This window comes from Nycticebus coucang, chromosome 12 (assembly GCF_027406575.1).
Source record: "Nycticebus coucang isolate mNycCou1 chromosome 12, mNycCou1.pri, whole genome shotgun sequence".
Lineage (NCBI taxonomy): Eukaryota > Metazoa > Chordata > Mammalia > Primates > Lorisidae > Nycticebus > Nycticebus coucang.
This window is the reverse complement of record NC_069791.1, coordinates 13365741-13383343: the sequence shown is the minus strand read 5'-3', so window position 1 is coordinate 13383343 and position 17603 is coordinate 13365741. Positions and strand designations below refer to the sequence as shown.

The 17603-nt window shown below is 41.6% G+C and overlaps 1 protein-coding gene across 5 annotated transcripts in view; it reads left to right on the top strand.

Annotated features, from left to right (window-relative positions):
- Positions 1-17603, top strand: part of EIF4B (eukaryotic translation initiation factor 4B) — a 47386-nt gene that overhangs the window by 10727 nt on the left and 19056 nt on the right. For all 5 annotated transcript variants that reach the window (XM_053557249.1, XM_053557253.1, XM_053557252.1 and 2 more), the window contains exons 2-5: positions 3402-3539; positions 13532-13740; positions 14632-14748; positions 17103-17157. In XM_053557249.1, coding sequence (XP_053413224.1) covers positions 3402-3539; positions 13532-13740; positions 14632-14748; positions 17103-17157 — 519 coding nt within the window. The remainder of the gene's footprint in view (positions 1-3401; positions 3540-13531; positions 13741-14631; positions 14749-17102; positions 17158-17603) is intronic.

Below are 17603 nucleotides of genomic sequence, written 5' to 3'. Positions count from 1 at the left end.
CATAAAGTGAGACTCTGTCTCTACAAAAAAAAATAAATAAAAATAAAAGAAAGATATACATAGTCCTCTTGGATTAAAAATTAGATGAGGGGCGGCGCCTGTGGCTCAGCCGGTAAGGCGCCGGCCCCATATACCAACTGTGGCGGGTTCAAACCCGGCCCCTGCTGAACTGCAATCAAAAAATAGCTGGGCGTTGTGGCGGGCACCTGTAGTCCCAGCTACTTGGGAGGCTGAGGCAAGAGAATCGCTTAAGCCCATGAGTTGAAGGTTGCTGTGAGCTGTGTAATGCCATGGCACTCTACCAAGGGCCATAAAGTGAGACTCTGTCTCTACAAAAAAAAAAAAAAAATAGCCGGGTGTTGTGGCGGGCGCCTGTAGTGCTTGGGAGGCTGAGGCAAGAGAATCGCGTAAGCCCAAGAGTTAGAGGTTGCTGTGAGCCATGTGACGTCATGGCACTCTTCCTGAGGGCAGTACAGTGAGACTTGGTCTCTACAAAAAAAAAAAAAAAAAAAAAAATAGCCAGGTGTTGTGGCAGGCACCTGTAGTCCCAGCTACTTGAGAGGCTGAGGCAGGAGAATCGCTTAAGCCCATGAGTTGGAGGTTGCTGTGAGCTGTGACGCTACGGCACTGCCCAGGGCAACACCATAAGACTCTGCCCTCCCCACCCCTGTGCAAAAAAGCTATTTGCCTTTTTTTTTTTTTAGACTCACTTTGTCACCCTTGGTAGAGTGCTGTGGCATCATAGCTCATAGCAACTTCAGACTCTTGGACCCAAGTTGCCTGAGGCTCCCAAGTAGCTGGGATTACAGGCACCTGCCCCACCGCCCAGCTATTTTAACCGATGGGGTCTCACTCTAGCTCAGGCTCATCTCGAACTCAGGAGCTTAGGCAACCCACCTGCCTCAGCCTTCCAGAATGCTAGGATTATAGGCATGAGCCACTGTGCCCAGCCTCTGTTAGCCTTTTTAACCCTGTAGTATCTGCTGTTGGGCCACTTCTAGAACTTAGTCCCTTTGTTTTTCTGAATTAGCTTTTGATTGGTATCTCAGTAATTCTGAGCACTGGATAGAAAAGCCAGCTTCAGTTCCCCAAATAGAGCCATTTGAAGGTTACTAAATATTTGTAACCACAGAAAACAATTAAATGTATTGGTTGTTAAGGTCATCTTGTATTTTCCTTTAGTATTATAGCTTCATATGCTGTATTAAGGTAGGGAAGGAGATAAAATTTCTTGTAGAAAGCAGAGAAATCTAAAGTATATGAGTTTTAACATCCTGACACTTTCAAATAACAGTGAGTACACATTTTACCTGGCATGGTAACCTGCCATGGAACTAATAATAGGTTCCTTAGAGGTGGGGATTGCTGTGATGATACATAGAGCCCTACACCTAAGGTTCCTTCATGGCTAGGATTGGCATGAAAAAACCCAGGTTTTAATTCTAGCTCAGCCAATTGATGTCGCTATAACTTCTGATAGATATCTGATGTCTCATTTAACCTTGCTAAAACTTGTTTCCTGGGCAGTGCCTGTAGCTCAGTGGGTAGGGCGCCAGCCCCATATACCGAGGGTGGTGAGTTCAAAGCCCCAGCCAAACTGCAACATAACAAAAAAATACCAGGTGTTAATGATGGGTACCTGTAGTCCCAGCTACTTGGGAGACTGAGGCAAGAGAATCGCCTACGCCCAGGAGTTGTAGGTTGCCGTGAACTGTGATGCCACAGCACTCTACCGAGAGTGATAAAATAAAACTCTGTGTCTAAAAAAAGACTTGTTTCCTTCTCTGTAAATTGAATTATGATTACTTCCTCATATTTTTGTAGGTATCAAACAGTTCCTCAGAAGTACCATAAAAATATGTTTAGGAATTTTGGCTTTTCTTTCTTTTTGGGGGGAGGGGGTAGAGTCTCACTTTGTTACCCCAGGTAGAGTGCTGTGGCATCATAGCTCACAGCAACCTCCAGCTCTTGGGCTTGGGTGATTCTCTTGCTTCAGCCTCCCAAGTAGCTGGGACTACAGGCGCCCACCACAACGCCTGGCTATTTTTTGTTGCAGTTTATCCCAGGCCGGTTTGAACCCACCACCCTTGGTATATGGGGCCGGTTCTCTACTCACTGAGCCACAGGTGCTGCCCGGGAATTTTGGCTTTTCTTAAAAGACAGTTTTACTCTTTCACCCTGGGTAGAGTCCCTTGCCTCAGCCTAGCTCACAATAACCTCAAACTCCTGGGTTCAAGTGATCCTCCTGCCTCAGTCTTTTGGGTGGGACTATAGACGCTCACCACAGCGCCTGGCTATTTTTCTGTTTTAGTAGAGATGGATTTTTGCTCTTGCTCTGGCTGGCATCTTAACTCCTGAGCTCAAGCATTCCATCTGCCTTGTCCTCCCAGAGTGTGTGAGCCACCAATTCTGGCTGGGAATTTTGTCTTATTTATTTTTGTATCCAAGGAGGAAGGAATGTAGATACTGAACAAAAGTAGTTTCTGCTTGAGACCAAGAATTTGAGGTAGCACTGAGCCGTATGATGCCACTGGACTCCAGCCAGGGCAACAGATGCTTGTCTCAGAAAAATCCAAATGAAGTATCTCAAGTGGTAAATAAGTGTATATAGAAATAAAGTCTTGTCCCAAACCAATTAAACTCCCCCAGAGGCGCTGTTGAGCATCCTTCTAGACTACTTTCCATATGTAAACGTGTTTACACATATATCTGAAACTTGGAAGTTTGTCACTTGCTATTGAATTCTATCATTATGTTGTACTTTCTTCTTGTTTATGTTTATTGTATTCCTTCAATATAAAAGTGCCATAGGCTAGGCACAGTGTCATGCCTGTAATTTGAGCACTCTGGTAAGCCAGGATGGGTGGATTGCTTGAGCTCAGGAGTTCAAGACCAGCCCTAACAAGAGCACCACACTGTCTCCTCCAAAAAAGGGGGGGAAATGGAAAAACTAGTTGGGTGTCATGATGGGTGCCTGTAGTCCCAAGCTACTCAGGAGGCTGAGGCAAGTGAATTGCTTGAGCCCAAGAGTTTGAGGTTGCTGTGAGCTGTGAAGCCACAGCACTCTACTCAGGACAACAGAGTGAGTCTCAAAAACAAAATGCCATAGTCTTAATTCTTCAGTGGGTCTTTATGATGCTTTCTTTGTAAATATACAGTAAAAGGTCCCTAGTTTACTGCCTTTCTTTATTGACCAGCTCCCAAAGTCAACCTAATTTTCATAGGCTAGACATGTACCTATGAATACAGTAGGCCTAGTTCTTTATGTTGACCACCTCCACATGATGACCAGTTCATTATAGTCCCTGGGGTGGTCAGCTTACCGAGGTACTACTGTATGTAGTTTTTAACAATATGGAATTAAACAGCACTTTAATAATCTTTCCTTTTCCTTAAAACAGCAAAAAAGAAGAATAAGAAGGGGAAGACTATCTCCCTGACAGACTTTCTGGCTGAGGATGGGGGAACTGGTGGAGGAAGCACATATGTACCCAAACCAGTCAGCTGGGCTGATGAAACAGATGACCTGGAAGGAGATGGTAATTTTTCCTTTTGTTGTCATATTTGGAATTTTCATTATCTTCTAGACAAAAGCTATTCCATAATAGTTGTCATCATTTGCGATTTAAAAAGAATTTGCTCATTTTCTAACACCTGAAATCTTGTGTATTTTATACACTCTTAGGGGTAATCTGAGGTTTAGGCTATTAGAATTTGCGATACTAAAGTCATTCAGGATAACTTCTTGCTCTTGAGTTACTATCCTTTTTAGGCACCATTTTTTCCATTTTAAAAGTATAGACTAGATTATCTTTTAAATTCCTTTTAGGTCTAAAATTCCATGGTATCCTCATAAAGTGCAACTGTAGTATAATCAATCTATAAATTCCATTTACTGGACACTTAGGAGTAATTAGTTGTAGTTATTAGTATCAAGTCAGTGTGTCCCTGGTTAAATGAAAATGGTATAAGGGGCTGGGAATGATGGCTCATATCTATAATCACAGTATTTTTCTTCTTTTTTTTTTTTTGAGACAGAGTCTTATTATGTCATCCTTGGTAGAATGCCGTGGTGTCACAACTGACAGCAAGCTCAAACTCTTGGGCTCAAGCGATTGTCTTGGCTCAGCCTTCCAAAGTAGCTGGACTGGCTCCTGCCACAGCGCCAGCTATTTTTGTTGTTGTTGATGTTGTTGTCATTGTTGTTTGACAGTCCAGGCCAGGTTCAAACCCACCAGCTCCAGCATATGTGGCTTGTGCTCAAACCACTGAGCTACAGGTGCTGAGCCTATAAACACAGCACTTTCTTTTTTTTTTTTTTTTTTTTTGTAGAGACAGAGTCTCACTTTATCACCCTTGGTAGAGTGCCGTGGCGTCACACAGCTCACAGCAACCTCCAACTCCTGGGCTTAAGCGATTCTCTTGCCTCAGCCTCCCAAGTAGCTGGGATTACAGGCACCCGCCACAACGCCCGGCTATTTTTTTGTTGCAGTTTGGCCGGGGCCGGGTTTGAACCCACCACCCTCGGCATGTGGGGCCGGCGCCCTACCTGCTGAGCCACAGGCGCCGCCCTAAACACAGCACTTTCTATAACCAAATGGGGAGGATTGATTAAGGCCAGGAGTTTGGGAGCAGCCTGGGCAACGTATTTTTATCTCCACAAAAAATAAAAATACACAGCTATTTGGGAGGCTAAGGCAGGAGGCTGCCTTGAGCCCAGCAGTTATTGAGTATGATAGAAATCTAAACCAGTTTTTTGGAAAACTTTATTAAAGTCTGAAATAATACATTTTCTTTTGTGACCTATTTTCATAATTACCGAAATAGAACATTTTATGTAGGTTGTATTTATTTATTTATTTAGAAAAAGAGTCTCACCATGTCACCCTTGGTAAAGTGCTGTGGCATCTCAGCTCACAGCATCCTCCAAGTCTTGGGCTTAAGTGATTCTCTTGCTTCAGCCTCCCAAGTAGCTGGGACTATAGGCACCCGCCACAGTGCCCAACTCATTTTTGGTTGCAGTTGTCATTGTTTAGCAGGCCTGAGCTGTGTTCGATTCTGCCACCTTCTGTGTATGTGGCTGGTGCCCTACTCACTGATCTACAAACGCTGAACCAAGTTGTACTTTCTGTAAATGTTGGTATCTGAAGTACAGATTCATAGACATAGCTGTAGAGAAAGTTCTTTTTTTTTTTTTTTTGAGAGAGTCTTACTTTGTCACCCTTGGGAGAGTGCCATGGCATCATAGCTCATAGCAACCTCAAACTCCTGGGCTTAAGCGATCCTCTTGCCTTAGCCTCGCAAATAGCTGGGATTATAGGCGCCTGCCACAAAGGCGCCTTAGAGATGAGGTCTGTCTTTGGCTCAGGCTGGTTTCGAACCTGTGAGCTCAGGTAATCCTTGGCCTTGGCCTTACAGAGTGCTGGGGTTACAGGCATGAGCCACCGTGCCTGGCCCAGGAGGGAAAGATTTTTGTGTGACTTTTTTGTTAGGGACAATAAACCATGAAGAAAACAACTCTCCAACCCAACAGTAGGAATACAAAGGTTGTTAAGGGTTAAACATATGGAGTGAGAAGGGACCCAGGTTTGAATCCTGGTTCTACTGCTTTACCATCTGTACCTTAGGCGAGTTACAGTCTGAAATATGAGTTTCCTTTTCTGTACAATGGGAAACACCCTCACAGGATTGTTGCAGAGTTAAGATGGGATATAATGATTAGAAAATACCTAATATTTCAGAAGCATTTTCTCTTTGTAAAGCACACTTTTTTTTTTGTAAACCATGCTACATTTGAGGTTGTAAAACAAACTACCACATGTTTTTGGTATCTTGCTTTCCTGGTATATTGTATTTAATACTTAGCAGTTAACATGGGCCTTCCATAACCTTTTGAACTCTCCCACTTGAGACCGTGTGCTTACTGGGACAATTGATTTGGAACTCTTGACGTGGGCCAATCACCCGAGGACCATCTAAGGTGGTACTCTGGTTGTGTTGTTATGGGAAGGTTTGATTTTTTTTTTTTTTTTTTTTCCCATTTCCAGTTGTTGCCCATGGGGGTGGAGTGTCATAGTTGCTTATATTTCTCCACAGCTGAGACTTCAACCCAGAGTAACTGATTTACTAGGATTGGACAGAGACCAGCTGAGAACAAGACAGAGCCACTTAGCCCCACCACACCAAACAGGTCCCCAATGTCTCAGGCTGTAGTACTGTATGGGTCCTTTGCAAAGCAGTAGGGGAAAACCTGCAGTGACCAATTCCAGCTCTTGGGCAAAGGGCTGGTTAATCACTACTCCAGGAGCCTCCCGACCAATTTCACCTTATCTATTCATCTAGCCAAACAGTGAAAAACAATCATGGAGCAGAATCAGCGGAAAAACTCTGGCAACACTAGTAACTGGAGTAGATCAACTCCCCCAAGGAACGACAAGGCGGACACACCATAAGATCCCATTGATAAACAAATGGCTGAGATGTCAGAAATCAAAATCAAAATTTGGATTGCAAATAAGATTAACAGAATGGAGGTAAAGTTGGAATTAGAAATTCAAGGAGCAATCCAAAAGTTGTCTCAAGAATTCAATAAATTCAAAGACAAAATTACCAAAGATTTTGACACATTGAGGCAAGAACTTGCAGCCCTTAAAAGATCTGAGAAATACAATAGAATCCTTCAGTAACAGAATGGAACAGGCAGAAGAAAGGATTTCAGACATTGAAGACAGAGCTTTTGAATGCTCCCAACCGCTCAAACAGGAAGAGAAGTGGAGAACAAAATGGATCATTCTCTCAGCTGTGGGACAATTTGAAGAAAACTTATATTCGTGTCATAGGAATTCCTGAAGGAGAGGCGGTCGCTTCAAAAGGCCCAGATGCTCTACTTCAAGAGATAATCATGGAGAACTTCCCAAACATGGCAAGAGATTCTGAAATTCAGATTGCAGTTTCAGAACCCCAGCACTACTCAACCCAAATAAAGCATCTCCCAGACACATTATAAATAAAAGGCAAGAGAATCACGTAAGCCCAAGAACTGGAGGTTGCTGTGAGCCGTGTGACGCCACGGCACTCTACCAAGGGCAGTAAAATGAGACTCTTGTCTCTACACACAAAAAAAAATAATAAATAAATAAATAACTTCACCAAAGCTAATACGAAGGAGAAAATTCTGCAAGCAGTCAGACATAAGAAAACCATAACCTACAAGAGGAAGAATATTAGAATGACTGCAGAGTTTTCCTGAAACTTTCCACGCTAGAAGAGGGTGGTCATCGGCCTTTAATCTCCTAAAACAAAATAACTTTCAACCCAGGATCCTGTATCCAGCTAAACTGAGTTTCATTTATGATGGAGAAATTAAATTCTTTAATAACATTCACATGTTGAAGAAATTCACCATAACTAAACTAACTCTCCAAGATATTATCAGACTGATCTGTCTTCCATAATGACCAGTTTAATCCTCTACCACCAAAGTAAACTCGTTCAGAACTTTTGACCAAATTCCAACTTCCACAATGGCAAAAGGATTAAAAATGTCCACTGGACTTTTGAAAAACTTGATACCCAAAATACTACCAGGCCTATCAGTAGTCTCAATTAATGTGAATGGCTTAAATTGTCCTCTAAAGAGGCACAGGTTGGCTGACTGGATACAAAAACTCAGGCCAGATATCTGCGGCATACAAGAATCTCAACTTACATGATAAATATAGACTCAGGGCAAAGGGATGGTTATCTATAATTCAGACAAATGGCAATCAGAAAAATGAAGGTGTTGCAATTTTATTCATACATACAATAGGCTTTAAACCAACAAAAGTAAGGAAAGATAAAGATGGTCACTTCATCATATTTGTTAAGGGTAACACTCAACATGATGAGATATCAATTATTAACATTTATGCACCCAACCAGAATGCACCTCAGTTTATAAGAGAGACTCTAAGAGACATGAGCAACTTGATTTTCTCCAGCACCATAATAGTCAGAGATTTTAACACCCCTTTGGCAGTGTTGGATAGATCCTCCAATAAGAAACTAAGCAAAGAAGGGCGGCACCTGTGGCTCAGTCGGTAAGGCGCCAGCCCCATATACCGAGGGTGGCAGGTTCAAACTCGGCCTCAGCTGAACTGCAACAAAAAAATAGCTGGGTGTTGTGGCGGGCGCCTGTAGTCCCAGCTACTCGGGAGGCTGAGGCAAGAGAATTGCTTAAGCTCAGCAGTTGGAGGTTGCTGTGAGCTGTGTGATGCCATGGCACTCTACCCAGGGCCATAAAGTGAACCTCTGTCTCTACAAAAAAAAAAAAAAGAAACTAAGCAAAGAAATTTTTTTTTTTTTTTTTTTTTGTAGAGACAGAGTTTCACTTTATGGCCCTCGGTAGAGTGCCATGGCCTCACGCAGCTCACAGCAACCTCCAACTCCTGGGCTTACGCGATTCTCTTGCCTCAGCCTCCCGAGTAGCTGGGACTACAGGCGCCCGCCACAACGCCCGGCTATTTTTTGGTTGCAGTTTGGCCGGGGCCGGGTTTGAACCCGCCACCCTCGGTATATGGGGCCGGCGCCTTACCGACTGAGCCACAGGCGCCACCCTAAGCAAAGAAATTTTAGACTTAACCACTGAACAATTGGATTTAACAGACATATACAGAACATTCCATCCTAACAAAACTAAATACACATTCTTCTCATCAGCTCAAGGAACATCCTCCAAAATTGATCAGATCTTAGGTCACAAGTCTAACCTCAGCAAATTTAAAAAAACACAAATTATTCCTTGCATCTTCTCTGACCATCATGGTATAAAAGTTGAACTCAGTAACAACAGGAATCTGCATACTCATACAAAACATGGAAACTAACCTTATGCTGAACAATAGTTGGGTCATTGGAGAGATTAAGAAGGAAATTATCAAATTTTTGGAACAAAACAATAATGGAGACATGAATTACCAGAACCTCTGGGATACCACAAAGGCAGTCCTGAGGAAAATTTATAGCTTTGCAAGCCTTCCTCAAGAGAACGAAAAGAAAGGAAGTTAACAACTTAATGGGACATCACAAGCAACTAGAAAAGGAATAATATTCCAGTACCAAACCCAGTAGAAGAAAAGAAAAACCAAAATTAGAGCAGAATTAAATTGAAAACAAAAGGATTGGGGGCGGCGCCTGTGGCTCAAGGAGTAGGGCGCTGGTCCCATATGCTGTAGGTGGTGGGTTCAAACCCAGCCCCGGCCAAAAAACACACACACACAAAAGAAAAAGAAAACAAAAGGATTAATAAGAGATCAATAAATCAAAAAGTGGGTCTTTTAAAAAGGTCAATAAAATAGATAAACCTTAGGCTAACCTAACCAGGTATAAAAGAGTAAAATCTCTAATTTCATCAATCAGAAATGACAAAGACAAAATAACAGACTTCTCAGAAATTAAAAAAATGCTTAATATTACAGGAAACTATTCTCAGAAATATGAAAATCTGAAGGAAACAGACCAATACTTGGAAGCACGACACCTTTCTAAGCCAGAATGCAGTGGAAATGTTGAACGGGCCTATATCAAGCTCTGAAATAGCATGAACTATCCAAAATCTCCCCAAAAAGAAAAGTCCGGGACCAGATGGCTTCGCATCAGAATTCTACCAAACTGGCAGTGCCTATGGCTCAAAGGGGTAGGGCGCAGGCCCCATATGCCAGAGGTGGCGGGTTCAAACCAGAACCTGCAAAAAAAACAAAAACAAAAAACAGAATTCTGCCAAACGTTTAAAGAGGAACTAGTACATATTACTTAACCTTTTCTAAAATACGGGAAAAGAAGGAATGCTACCCAACACATTCTATGAAGCAAATATCACCTTGATCCCCAAACCAGGAAAAAGCCCAATAAGAAAAGAAAATTATACACCAATATCTCTAATGAATATTGATGCAAAAATATTCAATAAGATTCTAGCAAACATGGCAGCGCCTGTGGCTCATAAGTAAGGCGTTGGCCCCATATACCAAGGGTGGCAGGTTCAAACCCAGCCCCAGCCAACTGCAACCAAAAAAAAAAAAAAAATAGCCGGGTGTTGTGGCAGGCACCTGTAGTCCCAGCTACTCTGGATGCTGAGGCAAGAGAATCACCTAAGCCCACAAGCGGGAGGTTGCTGTGAGCAGTGATGCCACAGCACTCTACCAAGGGTGGTAAAATGAGACTGTCTCTACAAAAAAAAAAGATCCTAGCAAACAAAATCCAGCAACACATCAAACAAATTATACACCATGACCAAGTGGGTTTTATCCCAGGGTCTTATGGCTGGTTCAATATATGTAAATCTATAAATACATAATTCATCACATTAACAAAATAAAAAACAAAAGACCATATGATTTTCTCAATTGATGCAGAAAAAGCATCCTTTTGTGATCAGAACACTTAAGAAAATAGGTATAGAAGAGACATTTCTTTTTTTTTTTTTTTTTTCAGAAGGGACATTTCTTAAACTGATAGAGGCCATCTACAGCAAATCTATAGCAAATATCGTATTGAATCGAGTTAAATCATTTCCACTCAGATCGGGAAGCAGGCAAGGTTGCCCATTGTCTCACTGCTTTTTAACATTTTCACGATAGTCTTAGCCATCACAATTAGGCAAGAAAAAGCGATCAAGGGTATCCATATGGGGTCAGAGGAGATTAAACTTTCACTCTTCGCAGATGACATGATTGTGTATCTAGAAAACCCCTGGATTCAACTACAAAACTCTTAGAAGTGATCAACAAATACAGCAATGTCTCAGGTTAACAAAATCAATAGTCACAAATCTATATACCAATAGTCAAGTTGAAGAAACAATGAAGGACTTTACAATGAAGCCAAAGATGATGAAATATTTGGGAGTTTACCTAACAAAGGACGTGAAAGATCTCTGTAAAGAGAACTATAAAACTATAAAACTAAGAAAAGAAATAGCTGAAGATGTTAAAAAGTGGGAAAACATATGCTCATGACAGAAGAATCAACATTGTTAAAATGTCCATACTACCCAAAGCAATATGCAGTTTTAATGCATTCCCTATTAAAACTCCACTGTCATACTTTAATGATGTCGAAAAAATAATACTTTGTTTTACTTGGAATCAGAAAAAACCTCAAATAGCCAAGACATTACTCAGAACTAAAAACAAAGCAGGAGGAATCACGCTACCAGACCTCAGATGATACCATAAATCTATAGTGATCAAAACAGCATAGTACTGGCACAGAAACAGAGAGGTATATGTATGGAACAGAATAGAGAACCAAGAGATGAGCCCAGCTACCTACTGTCATTTGATCTTAGATAAGCCAATTTAAAACATTCAGTGGAGAAGCGCCTGTAGTCCCAGCTACTCTGGAGGCTGAGGCAAGAGAATCGCTGAAGCCCAGGAGTTGGAGGTTGCTGTGAGCTGTGTGATGCCACGGCAGCACTCTACCGAGGGCTATAAAGTGAGACTCTATCTCTACAAAAAAAAAAACATTCAGTGGGGAAAAGGCTACCTATTTAACAAATGGTGCTGGGTGAACTGACTGGCCACCTGTAGAAGACTGAAACTGGACCCACACCTTTCACCATTAATTAAGATAGACTGTCACTGAATTAAAGATTTAAACTTAAGACATGAAACTAAAAACACTAGAAGACAGTGTAGGGAAAACACTTGAAGAAATCAGCCTGGGTGAATATTTTATGAGGAGGACACCCTACCCCCGCCCCCCCCGGGGCAATTGAAGCAATACCAAAAACACATTACTGGGATCTGATAAAACTAAAAAGTTTCTGCATAGCCAAGAACATAGTAAGTAAAGCAATCAGACAACCCTCAGAATGGGAGAAGATATTTGCAGGTTATGTCTCTGGCAAAAGTTTAATAACCAGAATCCACAGAGAACTCAAACGTATTAGCAAGAAAAGAACAAGTGATCCCATCTCAGTGTGGGCAAGGGACTTAAAGAGAAACTTCTCTGAAGAAGACAGGCGCACAGCCTACAGGCACATAAAAAAATGTTCATCATCCTTAATCATCAGAGAAATGCAAATCAAAACCACTTTGAGATATCATCTAACTTCAGTAAGATTAGCCACATCACAAAATCCCAAAACCAGAGATATTGGCATGAATGTGGAGAAAAGAGAACACATCAGCACTGCTGGTGGAAATGCAAACTAACACCTTCCTTTTGGAAGATGTTTGGAGATCACTTAGGGATCTGAAAGTAGACCTGCCGTTTGATCCTTCAGTTCCTCTATTAGGTATATATCCAGAGGACCAAAAATCACTTTATAGCAAAGATATTTGCACCAGAATGTTTATTGCAGCACAATTCATAATTGCTAAGTTACGGAAGAAGCCCAAGTGGAACCATGAATGGATCAATAAATTGTGCTATATGTACACTGTGGAATGTTAATGCAGCCTTAAAAAAAAGATGCAGACTTTACCTCTTTCATGTTTACATGGATGGAGCTGGAACATATTCTTCTTAGCAGAGTATCTCAAGAATGGAAGAAAAAGTATCCGGTGTACTCAGCCCTACTATGAAGCTAATTTATAAGCACCCACACTTCCATATGAAAGCTATAATCCATCTATAGCCCAAGAAGAAGGGGAAAGAGGAGACGGAGGGTAAATTGGTGGGACCACACCTATGGTGCATTTTACAAGGGTACATATTAAATCTACTAAGGGTAGAATATAAATAACACAATAACTAAGAAAATGCAGTGAAGGTTATGTTAACCAGTTTGATGAAAGTATTTCAAATTGTATATAAAACCAGCACATTGTGCCCCATAATTGCATTAATGTATACAGCTATGATTTAATTTTTTTTTTTTTTAATGTGCCTTCCATGGCAGTGATGGGAGAGGTTTCCTATAATTTCTTTTCTTTTTTTTTTCTTTGAGACAGACTCTAATTCTGTCTTCCTGGGGTTGAGTGCTATGGTGTCATCATAGCTTATAACAACCTCAGATTCCTGGGATCAAGAGATCCCCTTGCCTCAGCCTCCTGAATATCTATGACTACAGGTGCCCACCACAACACCTGGCTAGTTTTTCTTTCTTTCTTTCTTTCTTTCTTTTTTTTTTTAAGAGACAGAGGTTCACTTTATCGCCCTTGGTAGAGTGCTGTGAAGTCACAGCTCACAGCAACCTCCCAACTCCTGGGCTTAGGCGATTCTCTTGCCTCAGCCTCCCAAGTAGCTGGGACTACAGGTGCCCACCACAATGCCCGGCTATTTTTTGTTGCAGTTTGGTCAGGGCTGGGTTGGAACCTGCCACCCTCAGTGTATGGGGCTGGCGTCCTACCTACTGAGCCACAGGGTGCCGCCCAGTTTTTCTATTTTTAGTAGAGACGGGGTCTCATTCTTGCTCAGGCTGGTGGTCTCAAACTCCTGCATTCAAGCAGTCCACCTCCTTTGGCCTCCCAGACTGCTAGGATTATAAATGCGAGCCACCATATCTGGCCTCCTCTAATTTTTTATCTCTGTTCCTCTATCCTAGTTTCAACCACTTGGCACAGTAATGATGATGATCTGTATAGGGCACCACCAATTGACCGTTCCATCCTTCCCACTGCTCCACGGGCTGCTCGGGAACCCAATATCGACCGGAGCCGTCTTCCCAAATCACCACCCTACACTGCTTTTCTAGGGAACCTGCCCTATGATGTGACAGAAGACTCGATTAAGGAATTCTTTAGAGGATTAAATGTAAGTGTAAAAGTTTTAGGCAGTTATTGAGGGTAGTGACTAGCAAGCTAATTGTGGAATGGGCAGTTGCTTTTCAATAAAAAAAGCAACTAGAAATGTAATGATAGAATGAAGCAAAGTCAGCAGTACAAGGAATACACTGAATTCATGTTAGTTTTTTTCTTTCTTTTTTTGAGACAGTGTCTCACTGTGTCACCCTCAGTAGAGTGCCATGGCATCACAGCTCACAGCACCCTCCAACTCTTGGGCTTAGCCTTCTCTTGCCTCAGCCTCCCAAGTAGCTGGGACTACAGGTGCCTGGCACACTGCCTGGCTATTTTTTTTGTTGTTGTCATTGTTTAGCTGGCCTGGGATGGGTTCAAATCTAGCACCCTTGGTGTATGTGGCTGGCGCCCTCATGTTAGTTTTTTTTGTTTGTTTTTGTAGAGACAGAGTCTCACTGTACTGCCCTCCGGTAGAGTGCCGTGGCGTCACACGGCTCACAGCAACCTCTAACTCTTGGGCTTAGCCTTCTCTTGCCTCAGTCTCCCAAGCAGCTGGGACTACAGGCGCCCGCCACAACGCCCGGCTATTTTTTTTGTTGCAGTTTGGACGGAGCTGGGCTTGAACCCGCCACCCTCGGCACATGGGTCCGGCGCCCTACTCACTGAGCCACAGGCGCCGCCCTCATGTTAGTTTTTTTAAGGATTGAATTCAGAAGGTTCAAAATTCAAAAAATGTACAGTAGAGCACATAGTGAACTCTTTCTTCTGTCTGTCTGCATCAGTTTTCCTCCAGAGACAATCAGGTTCTTGTGTATTCAGAGAAATTCATTGCATGTACAGTGATGGTTTTGTGGTTTAAAAACAAATGAACAAGAACATTGGGAAACTTCTTTTGTTTCTTCCTCAGATCAGTGCAGTGCGTTTACCCCGTGAACCCAGCAATCCAGAGAGGTTGAAAGGTTTTGGTTATGCTGAGTTTGAGGACCTGGATTCCCTTCTCAGTGCTCTGAGTCTCAATGAAGAGGTAAAAGGAAATAAGGGTTGGGGTGGGGGGAGCTCAAATCTCATGTTTATCAATCAAACTGGTATCTTAGTTTGGGAGAGTAGCTGTTTCCAAGATTCCTGTAATATTTACCAGAAAGGTCTGGGTTTTTTTTTAATTTATTTAAGGTCTGGGTTTTTTAACAGTGTAACATTTAATACCCAATACAACAGTGTACCACTTAATACCTAATACCTAACACTTCAACAAATTCAGTAGGCCCTGGTAACTCAAGGAGGCACTCAGAAAATTATGTGAAGAAACCCATTACGCACCATGTCTCAGGTAAAATCTTACATTGGTTCACTCAATAGTTTTGCCTTGACTTTTATGGCTTTGGTTTTTCAAAATAATACGGCCTAATAAAGGCACAGAAAAGTCAAGATAGTGTTAAAAGGTGTTAAATTTTCAAGGAACTATCATAGTACTATTTTTGATCATTTTAAGAGGATTTAGAATTTATTTTTTCTGTTTTGTTTTTTTTTTGTAGAGACAGAGTCTCACTTTATCGCCCTCAGTAGAGTGCTATGGCATCACAGCTCACAGCAACCTCCAACTCCTGTGCTTAGGCGATTCTCTTGCCTCAGCCTCCCTAGTAGCTGGGACCACAGACGCCCGTCACAACACCCGGCTATTTTTTGTTGCAGTTTGGCCGGGGCCAGGTTTGAACCTGCCACCCTCCGTATATGGGGCCAGCGCCCTACCCACTGAGCCACAGGCACCGCCCAGATTTAGAATTTCTTACTAGGCGTATTTTATAGGACAATGACAGTAAATACTCATTCCTGATTTTCAACACTACCCATAAATGTTTTCCTGTCCAGAGATACAAGAGGCTTATATCTGGGAAGAATAAAAAGCTCTTTTCTTCCACATACAAGCCTTCTTTTTTCTTTTAACTCCAGAAACTCATCATTGTTTATTGAGAAGTTGATTTCTAGTGCTGTTTGTGACATGATTCTGCCATTGGACATGATTGAAATCAACATTTTTGCCATCTTATTGAGTACCATCTTGATAATCTGAAATCAGTGTCGGATATGAATAAAAATTCATATATAGTTAAACTCACAAAGAGCTATGATTTCTCCAGAGTTATTTGATTTTATTGACATTAATTTTGCTTAGTCTGGATAAGAGAAAGGATATTATACAATTGTTGTTAGCTGATGTTTGCTGCATACTCTCATAGTCTGTAATTAGGAGTTAACTTTATATGAGATTTTGTTAAAGTGGTATTTAATATGATTTAGGGTGTTTTTAACTAAAATTTGTTGTTACCCTTCATGTTAAGTTCTATGATATGAGGAAAAATCAGTAGAATTAGTAGAGTTCAAAATATATCAATAATGATATGGGAAAAGGAAATCAGGGGCTATCCTATGTTGCCCAGGCAGGACTCATACTTCTGTGATCAAGCAGTCCTTCTGCCTCAACCTCCTGAGTAGCTAGAACTACAGGAATGTGCCAGTGTATCCAGCTTCTATAAATGTCTGAATAAATAAATACTGTGGCACCAAACATACCTTTTATTTAGCTAATTGAGAATTATTTTTAGTTTATTTTGCGCTTGACAAACTACCTTAGATAGGTAAAAAGTTAATTCTGTGAAATTCAGCTTTATAAAAGTAAGATAGCTAACTTGACGTTCATTTAAGGCTAAATTAAATTTATTAATTCTAAGGGACTATTTCCATTCTCAAGGCTTTATAAAGGATTCTTTAGCCAACAAATTGGAATGTTGGCTAGATTAATTTCTTTTTTTTTTTTTTTTTTCCTTACTCTGTTGCCCTGGCTAGAGTGCTCTGGTGTCACAGCTCACAGCAACCTCTAACTCGTGGGCTTGAGCAATCCTCAGCCTCCCAAGTAACTGGTACTGCAGGCGTCTAGCACCGTGTTTGGCTAGTTTTTCTATTTTTTAGTAGAGACAGGGTGTCGCCCTTGCTCAGTCTAATCTCAAACTCCTAAGCTCAAGCAATCCACACTGGCCTCAGCCTCCCAGAGTGCTGGATTACAGGTGTGAGCTACTACACCTTGCCAGATTAGTCTTTTTTTCTTTTTTCTTTTTTTCTGTTTTTTTTGTTGTTGTTGTTGTTTATTTGTTATTGTTGTTTGTTTGTTTGTTTGCAGTTTTTGGCCGGGGCCAGGTTTGAACCCACCTCCTCCCGGATATGGGGCCAGTGCCCTACTCCTTTGAGCCACAGGCACCGCCCCAGATTAGTCTTTTTTCATGATCTTTCCCCTGGTGTTTCTGCTATGTCTACATGTTCAAGGTCACTTAAAGGGTTTGTTCCTAATGGGATAAAAAGCTGGTTAACATGGTCCTATTCTCTCAGTCCCTAGGTAACAGGAGAATTCGAGTGGATGTTGCCGATCAAGCACAGGATAAAGGTAAGAAAACTGGTAGAAATTTGTTTGGTAATGGTCTTAGGATGACAAAACAGAGGTGTCTTTTCCCAGAAAATTTTAATAGAGGTAGTTGGTGGGCCCTCCTAAACCCAGAGTAACGGTTCTCAACCAGTTTTGTCCAACCACAGGGAGCTTTTGTAGACTTTTGGGGTTGTCACAGTTAGAAGGGAGTGCTGCTGACATTAATAGGTGGATTGCAGGAGTGAATCCTAAATGGCTAGGACAGGTCTGCCCCTCCCCACAACAAAGAATTATCCAGCCCAAAATGTTAGAAGTATTTTTATTGAAAACCCTTGATTGAGCTAGATAAACGTTACATATGTAATAAACAGATTACCTAGCAGCACGTTGAGCACCAGATAGAACTAATCCTGCTCAGAATATGAGACAGATAAGGATTAAACTAATAGAAATAAACGTGAAGAATC